Source organism: Fomitiporia mediterranea, assembly GCF_000271605.1.
Source record: "Fomitiporia mediterranea MF3/22 unplaced genomic scaffold FOMMEscaffold_1, whole genome shotgun sequence".
Lineage (NCBI taxonomy): Eukaryota > Fungi > Basidiomycota > Agaricomycetes > Hymenochaetales > Hymenochaetaceae > Fomitiporia > Fomitiporia mediterranea.
In genome coordinates this window covers 155,180-164,042 of record NW_006760386.1, presented here as the reverse complement: position 1 = coordinate 164,042, position 8,863 = coordinate 155,180, and the positions used below count along the sequence as shown (strand labels likewise).

The 8,863-nt window shown below is 44.0% G+C and overlaps 2 protein-coding genes across 2 annotated transcripts; one reads left to right on the top strand and one right to left on the bottom strand.

The window, feature by feature from the left end:
• Nucleotides 1–647: 647 nt before the first annotated feature.
• Nucleotides 648–1,876, top strand: FOMMEDRAFT_149685 (uncharacterized protein; the record flags this gene model as incomplete). The annotated part of the gene is made up of 8 exons (XM_007261077.1): nucleotides 648–678; nucleotides 757–807; nucleotides 864–1,034; nucleotides 1,091–1,360; nucleotides 1,416–1,478; nucleotides 1,536–1,634; nucleotides 1,690–1,746; nucleotides 1,806–1,876. 8 exons carry the CDS (start codon nucleotides 648–650, stop codon nucleotides 1,874–1,876), a joined length of 813 nt encoding a protein of 270 aa, XP_007261139.1.
• Nucleotides 1,877–2,381: 505 nt separating this feature from the next.
• On the bottom strand, nucleotides 2,382–3,023 carry FOMMEDRAFT_149684 (uncharacterized protein; the record flags this gene model as incomplete). Its single annotated transcript, XM_007261076.1, has 2 exons — nucleotides 2,382–2,719; nucleotides 2,759–3,023. The coding sequence occupies 2 exons, from the start codon at nucleotides 3,021–3,023 to the stop codon at nucleotides 2,382–2,384; spliced, it is 603 nt and encodes a 200-aa protein (XP_007261138.1).
• Between the last annotated feature and the right edge of the window lie 5,840 nt (nucleotides 3,024–8,863).

Below are 8,863 nucleotides of genomic sequence, written 5' to 3'. Positions count from 1 at the left end.
TAGGGTGAAAATGCATGAGGAAAATTTAAGTGGTCTGCATTCTAGCCACAGGAAATGTTATGCAAAAGGGAAAAGCAAGATTTACATTGAAAGAAATAGAAGGTTCTTATGCCATTATCATCTGATCGGTACAGACAAAGTGTGGAGAGTTCCGAGATTTCCAGCAGTCTCCTGAGATCAACACTTTGATTGCCCTAATGTCCTATCTGATTGGAAGATCGCAGTACTTTGATCTGGGCAATGATGACGTAATGGTTTGCTGAGCCACTTGCTGTGACGCAACTTGTGTTCTGAGCCTGTGATAAGCACGTGATCTGTACATCCTGTGGAGAAAACAATGTGTGTAAGCCAATTCCAAAACTGTGCACTCTTGCAGTTCTGTTTGTGAATGCTTGCAATGTGGAATAGTTGGGTGTTCTCAGAGTAGGCTTCTATGAGTCATGTGGGTGTTCGGAATTGATTGCTGTGATTGTCTGCATGTGATGTACGGTTCTTAGCGTGATGCCGATCGTTTCATCTCCTAGCACATCTGCTTGTGACTGTCCACAGTCACATGGTTGATTTAATGATTGGCAGGCTGAATGTAAGTTCTGTGTGTGTGTGAACATTGTTGCTTATTCTTCCTGCTTCCTTCCATCACTCTCACCATGTCATCACTGCTCCCCAGCAAATCCGACAGTAAGTGTTGCACCCTTTTCCACTCTTTTTATACTGATTTTGTGATTTTCCTCGGAAATTGTGCACACAACAACGTAGTAGCCAGTGAGGGAATGGACGTGGATGATGAGCTAGTCGAACGTACACTTGGTGAGTACCTCTGTGAAGCACATTGTCTCTGGCTCATATGCTGATGTGCTCCACAGGTTCTGACGCGGAAAACGAACCAGAGGACAAGGTTGTGAAGGAGGAAACTGACGGATCGACCACAGATCCTGAGTCTGAAGACGAAGAGAGCTCAGACAATGATGCTCACAATGATGACGATTCGGAGGGCGAGGAGGTTTTGTCTGTGCCAGTGGAGGGTCAATCTGGCAGTAAGTCTCCTATTTCCTGATTTCCGATCCGTCTACTGACGCAGAACATCTCATAGATTGTAAGGCAACAGTGGAGGAGCTCACAAAAGCAAAGGAGGACGAAGCTGCCGCTAGGGCTAAAGCAGAGGCAGAGGCTGAGAAAGCAACACAGGCCAAGGTTAAGGAAGAGGCTCAGGCCAAGGCAAAGAAGGAGAAGGAGAGGGGAAAGGAGAAGGAGAAGGAGAAGGAGAAGGAGAGGGAGAAGGAGAAGGAGAAGGAGAAGGCTACAGCCTTGGCACAGTCAGCAACAAAGCGGAAGGATAGGAAGGAAAAGGAGGGGTCCAAAGGTACGTGTGCAAGTATGGCTAACGAATCGTACACAATAACTAACCGTTTACACAGGTTCCAATGCTGTCACAAATGCAGAAAGGTCGAAGGTGGTAGTAGAAAAGGGGAACAAGCCAGGTACGAATTAAACGTATGGCTAACGAATCGTGCACTGCTGATGTTGTCTTTGCCTAGTTCCTGAAGAAGTTGCAAAACCAGAAAAGAAAAAGCCAGTCGTGGAGAAAGAGAGGGTCAATGCAAGAAGGGATGGGAAGGAGAAACGAGTCATAGTCAGTAAGTACAAGTATGGCTAACAAATCGTGCCAAGCTAATACGACGTTTCTCCTAGTTCCTCAAGTGGTTACAAAGCCAGAAAAGAAGAAAGAGGACAAAAGCAAGGAAAAAGGTAATGTGGATGAGGGGTAGTTGATTTTCTGGGTATACTGACTCCATTTTGTTGTCTAGAGCCAGTACCAGTGCTCCCAAGCAAGAAGCACACCATGACGACTGTGCTTCGGATGCTACACTTGAAGTAGAACCAAGTGCAGAAGTCACAGACTCCTGATCCGAGAATGCGCAATTTTTCAATATACCCTCCCAGTCTTGTACTGGAAACTAAAATATAGGGATTGATTCCCTACCAGCAACACCTAACGGTTGTGTAAATCTGTAAATACTGTGTTCTACCACAGTTCCCTATGCTTCGTTACGTTTTATATTCACATACTTTCAATCTTCTGTTACATTCCTTCTTGTTTACAATAAATTGCAAAAAGCCCATACAACATTCTATAAGCATATAAACCTTTATACAAATTATGATTCTTTTCCACCTATTCCCATCCTATTCCACTAGTTCTATACATAAATCATAAAAATATCCATCCATCCATTCCATTCCTCTTAACTCTCTATTTTATCTATTTTCCTATCCATTCCATCCATTTCCATTCCATTCCATTTATTCCTTACGTTTCCGGTTTTTTTTCATAAAAACAAAACTGGACTTTTATTTCTCTACTTTCTACCCTGTTCTATTTCCTACTCTAACTCTTCCACCCCACTATCTACAGAGGCTTCTGCTGCCATGGCTAAGAAGTTGATACCCCACCTCAGAGCCATGATCTTTGCATCAAACTCGTTCTTCATCATCATCAGCTGCAACTCCAGGTTGTTCAGCTCCTTGGTCATCTGTGAGTGGAGGTTGCAGACTGTTCTGGCTTCACTACGTGTGATTGGAGGGATGACAGAACGTAGGTTCCAAGTTGTACTGTGCAATTCCGCAGTTTGCCCCCTAGTCTTACACCAGATTCCCTTCAGGCTACATCCAGAGTGGCGGAATATGCATGCTGTGCACTGGTTTTCTATGCGAACGATCACTATTGACACAGTCAAAAATAAGATTGAAACGGACTTACTCAGATTACTGTAGCACAGCCAATCCATCACAGTCTGGCAAGTGGATCCCTGAGGACCCTTGTGCCTCTCTGCACACTTCACACACTCAGGCGTGTGGAAGACCATTCCCTCTGCCCAATCCGGAGGGATATCCTTGTCCTCCTTGCTTGAAGACTCCACCACAACCTTCTGGTTTTTCGTGCATGTTTCCTTGCCAGAGACTGGAATCTCCACCTCTACATAGATCATCCGTATCCTTGCAACTAGTCCTGTGTGGTTCTGCATCTTCCAGCGTTAGTTCCGCAGCCTCAATGAGACACAAGATAGGAACTGTTAAATGTGAATGCAGAAAATACGGAATTAGGCAAAATGCTGTGATACATAACTTGGCCACTGCTCTGTCCAATTCCGCTACAACATAAGCGTTTCCTTTCGTTCTTTGCACTACTACGAACAGTCCGAGGTATTGCAGTTTCATCTTTTGTCCTAAGTTGTTGCTCACTTTTGAATTGCGGATTAGCACTAGTGCACCTGGAGCAAAGTTGTAGTCCTTGATCCGATTACGATTGACTTCTGTGAAATGCTTTGTGTATCTTTTGTGGGCGTTCCGAACGCATTCCATCATTTGTGTAAGGTTGTCTGGTCTCTTCTGCAATTATTGTGCTTGTATCACTACCAGTTCCTCTGTTGTTAGTAGCGATCCTTTGGGTGGAACCAAATATGTTGCCTCGTTCAGGTCAAACAGTAATATCGGCTCTACTCCATGAACAAGGTAATAAGGAGAATATCCAGTCGCTTTCTGAATTGTAATCCGCTCTGCCCAGAACACAGAATGTGTGTACTTATACTAATGTCCAATATTGTCTCCTACTGTCTTTACGATTGCTTCCTGTACGTCCAAGTGTTTCTGCTCAATAATTCCGTTTGTGTGGGAGTTATATGCAGAAATCCGAATATGATTGATGTGGTACTGTTCTTGCAAATAGTCCAGCACTGTAATGTAAGGCGTTCCATTGTCCGTCACGAGCTTGGGACATGCCCTGTATCAGCATAGAAGCTCTTCAAAGATGAACTGTCCTATTGTCCTTCTGTTCTCTGCACAAAGCATGCGAAACTCCGGATACCCTGATAACAAACAGTGTGTGTGCACAATATATTAGAATCTTCCTGCTTTCAGCATAACCTTCATATCTATGTGGATCTTTTGGAAAAGCAGTGCAATCTCTGGAATACTTGGTGGAATCAGCACTTGTTGCATCTGCCGAGTCTGACATGCATGACAAGTCCTAATGAAGTACTTAACATCTTCTGCAAGAGATAGCCACCAGAACCGATCCAGTAAACAGGCTTGTACTGCAAAGATTCCCTTGTGTCCTAAGTCTTCGTGTGCTATCCTAACCAACTCCCATCTCCTGTCCTTATCTGGCACAATCTGATGCTTTCCTTTAGGACCTTAACGCTAGATCTTATCGTTCTGTACAAAGAACTGTGCTGTGTATTGTATAAATGTCAGAAAATCAGCATCTGTGATTCTGCTTGGTTTGCAGAGCAAGCCAAGATACTCTTTCACAGCCTTCAGTCTTGCTTCTTGCCTTTCAGTGGTTGGTGATTGTGGAAATCGTTCTGCTGTTGTGTCCAAACCCTCAGCCTCATTACTGCAGATACTGTGCACAACCCCTATCAGCTCTAGATCGTCACCCTCTGCTTTGTCATCCGCTCCCTCTACCTCCTTGGTTCCCACGACTCCGCAAGACTCTCCTCCAGGTTCCTGCTCATGTACTCCTTTGTCTGCTACACCTTCCACTCTTCCACGTTCCAGATCAGGTTGTTCTGGTTTATCTCAATGTATCCAATTCCAGTTCCGTTTCGGAATAACAACTTCCAGGAATAATCTACGTTACAGTCTGCCGGAACGTGTTGCCTGTGGCACGTCCTTGTTTACTTGAAATGATTCGTCAATAATGTCATTGTGTGTCTCCCAGCACATTGCATCTGAAACCCGGGACTGTGTTTCTATGCACTTGACTAACAAGGCTTTGTGTTCTGTAGCCCTGCGAGTTTCTGGCTGATGTCTGTGTTGCATAGATTCTATTTCCACTGTGTAAAATCTGTATGACTCGTCAATCCAGTCTTCATAGGTGTCGTTGTCTGGGGGGTCTTTGGGTGCTGCTTGGTGTTGCAATAATCTGTCTGTACACTTGAAGTCTGATGCAGGAATGTGGCGGAACTCGAAATCAAATAGCAAAATACTGGCTATCCAGTGATTGATCGTAGCATTAGACTGTAGGTCAGGCTTATTGATCATTCCCTTTACATATGAAGCGTCCATTTCCACAATTAATTTCTTGACGCCTATAAGATATATGTGTGATGCATGAAGTGTGCAATAAAGTCCAAAGAGCTCTATTTTTGCTTGCAAATATTGTGCTTGTGTTGCGTTCCAGTTAATTGATCCGAATCAATTTATTCTCTGTTTGCAATCTGGGTGCTCCTGACCAATATACTATCCTACTCTAATGATAGACGAATCTACTGCCAAGACTACTGGATACTCTGACTCATAGTCAATTGGTGTTAGTACAGGGCAATGTAAAACTGCTTCCTTGAGTGTGTCCATAGATTTCTGTGCCTTGTCATTCCAATTGAATATCAAGTTCTTTTGTGTGAGTCAATTGAGTGGTCACACTAACTTTGTGTAATTCTGAATAAAAATGCAAAGCACTCCTACTGTTCCAAGGAATCCCTGTACTTCTGTAACACTCTCACAAGGCAGCCAATCCCTAACCTTCTGTATTTGTGATTCTTCAGCCTCTCTCCCCAAATACGTCAGCTTATGCCTAACGAATATTGCGGATTCGTTGCAAAGTGTCATCTTCTTTCCAGAAAACGTCCCTCCTACAGCTTTCACTCTCTGCAAAATCCGGTTTACATCCATCAGATGCTTGTATACAAACTTCTGTATTCCCTTGTTCTTAGGAAGCGTTTCCTCCGTTCCGTCTGCTGTCTCATATCTCAAGTGGGGTCCAATTACCAGAATGTTGTCTGTGTATGGGTTTGTGACATCCAGAATCTTGTTGCAAAGAATGAACACTAAGTCATTATGCAGAATCTGTACTGAGTTGGTGTAACCCATTAGCAATACTGTCAAGCGAAATGTCCCTAGAGGCGTCTGGAACGTTGTCAGATCTCTAGACCGCTCATCCAAACTCCTCTGATCAAACGTGATATGCAAATCAAGTTGTGTATAGCATACACGACCTCCGCAGCTTTCCGCGATTAGTTCCATGTTCGGCGGAACAGCTGTGTCCTTTATTGTAACTGTGTTTAACCTCTGCAAATCAATAATAAATTGTAAGGATACTCTGTCTTTCTTTGTGATGCAAAACCATTGTAATTGATAGGAGGAATTCAACAGTTCTATCACTCTGTTACACAACTTCTCCTTCAACAACTCAATCACCCTCTTCTCAATTCCACGTGTGATCGGAATACTTTTCTCTACCCATGGTACATGCTCTACAGTCGGAATTCGAATAGGATCAAAGTATGTAGGGTCCAATGTTCCTCACTCCTCTTCTGTCCACGCAAACACTTCTGACTGTAGCATTAATAGGTTTTCTGCGAGTTTCCATTCTTCTGGCCATAGGAATCCTGATCGCAATTCTCTAATTGCTCACATCTGCTCTTCTGTAAGTCAGCCAGTAGGCACAAAGGGCTGTAGTATTGTCAGTAATATAGGTATTCTGGCTAGAGGATTGGGGTGCCGTCGTCTGACTATGCAGAACTCCTCCAGAAGCACTCTGGGTATGGGGCACACCTTATTCACGACTTTCTTGTAAGCCCACAAAACTGTGTTGAGTTTGTTATCTGGTGCATCGAGAATTACTGACTTCCATGACTCTGCTGCCTCTATCATCCATGATTTTGTGACTCGTGATCCCTGACTGTAATCCTTTCTCACATTTACTCTATTTCCTTTGTCTCTTCCTCTGTATAGAATCATTGCCTTACTATTACTCTTCTGCTTGTTCGTTCCTAATCTGCTTGCCATATGTGCATCTCCCCAGAATTGTGGCGTTTCTGGTTCCTTGACACTTCTCAAAAATCTGTCTCCAGCTCGTATTACAGTGCCCTCACTCTGGTGGACAGAGACTACCTCCTTGACAGATCATTCGGGTCCCGAAGTGTTATGTGCTGCTCCCCATTCGTAAAATCTTTAGTTTCACATTCTGTAGTTGCAAAGAACAGTCTACCTAGCAAGATCCTGAACAGAGCTTTCTACACAACTTGTGCTGTGATATCTATGTGAAGCATTCCCATGGAGAGTTGCAACCTCGGAATCTGTCCTATGGTCGATCCCTGACCAGCGTCTGCTGTTTCAAGTGTAACAGCCATATTGCAATCCAACAGAATCTTTAATGCTTCCCATACATCAGCTCGAACTATGTTTATACTTGATCCCTGGTCCAGCACACAATCTACCTCAATTTTTCTGTCTACTATTGTCTCAAGCGTATGGAGTGGAAGCAAATGGTTAACTTCTGCCAACGTGTTGTGATACTGCTGTAGCCTACTATTGTTTGATCCTGCAACAGGCAGTTCTCTACTGTAGAACACAGTGTTTCCATCCGTTCAGTGCCTCAACGTTACTAATTTGCAAGTCTTCTTCCGAAGTTCTGGAGACAATGCAAGCAACTCCTACTGTGTAATATGCACTTCCTGGTCCAAGCTGCAATCTAAAACTCTTCCAGCTATTTCCAGGTCCTCAATTGGTACAATGTAGTGGTATGGGTACTCCTTTGTCCCAGTTGCGTCTCAGTGCGTACTCACTGGTGCTGGTCCGATATCTGCAGGTTTCACTACTTTGTAATCACACCCTTGCTTTCCCTTCCCCTTTGCATCCTTTGCTTTCAATTGTTCTGTGACCTTCTTGTAGGCTTCTCCAAGTATTACTTCAAGCCTTTCGAGCTCTGCAAGGTTCTCCACCTCCTCCTCTTCTTCTTCATCAACCTCTACCATTGTAACTGGTACAGGAGCTCCTGGACTGTGTGCTATGACTGGTGCAGCCTCTACAAAACTAACAGAGTGCATTTGTGACGACAGAAAGTGGCTATCAACCTTTTCCTTCAAGGTCTGCCCTATCCCAGAAATGGTGTTTCTGTTGGCCATGATAATTTTATTGTCTGGGCTCTGCATGCACTTCCTGTTTGTGATGTATTCTGACGCTTTTGAGCAACTGTGTATAAAATGTCCAGATTCTCTACAAAACGTGCAACTTCCGTTTCCTGATCCTCTGCCTGAACCTCCACCGTATCCTCCTCCTCCTGATCTTGGGCCTTGCTTCATTGACTCTACTTACAATTGCAGACTCTGAAGCACTTCCACAACGCTTGTCAAATTAACTTCTTCCTGTTTGACTGGAATCACAGGCTGACTTGCAAGCGTATCCGATCCACTAACTGCTGTGAGTGTAGATCCCCTGAGGATCGACCCTGCTGCAGCTACAACTTGTGCAATATTGTACACAAGTCTGTCCTCATGGTCTGAATACTTGATTTCTAACTTCTGTGTCAGTTTTTCTGTGATTGCTCCACAGAACACGTGCAGAAAAACGCGGCGAGATTCCTCCAGTGACAGCTTATTGTTAGTCGTCAAATAGGTTGCTATGAGTGTAAACTCTCAGTGGTACATTCCCAAATTGTCCCTATTTGTAATTCCTCTCTCTGCCCATTTCTGTACTACAGCATCCAAGTCACTTCTGGCATATTGTGCTTCTGTCTTGAGACTCGGGTAATACGCAATTACTCCTGTCTTAAATGTATCCCAAGACGTTTTATCTGCATTATCCCACAAATCCTCCACTTCTACAGGCACGTACTTCATTGCAAGCAGAATGATATCTGCTCCGGCTATGTTGCATTCGTTTGCAAGACTTTCCACGTCTGCAAAATACCTCTGCAATTCTCAGGGCTTGGTTCTGTCGAAGGACAGTGCATCACGTGCTCTACAATGAGGCAGCTTTGGAACGTTCAATGTGGCCATTGGCTGCACTGCCAGTCTTGGTTGCAATAGAATTTGTGCGTTTACTTGTAGTTGCTGAAGTAGTCACGCGTCACTTGCAAGTT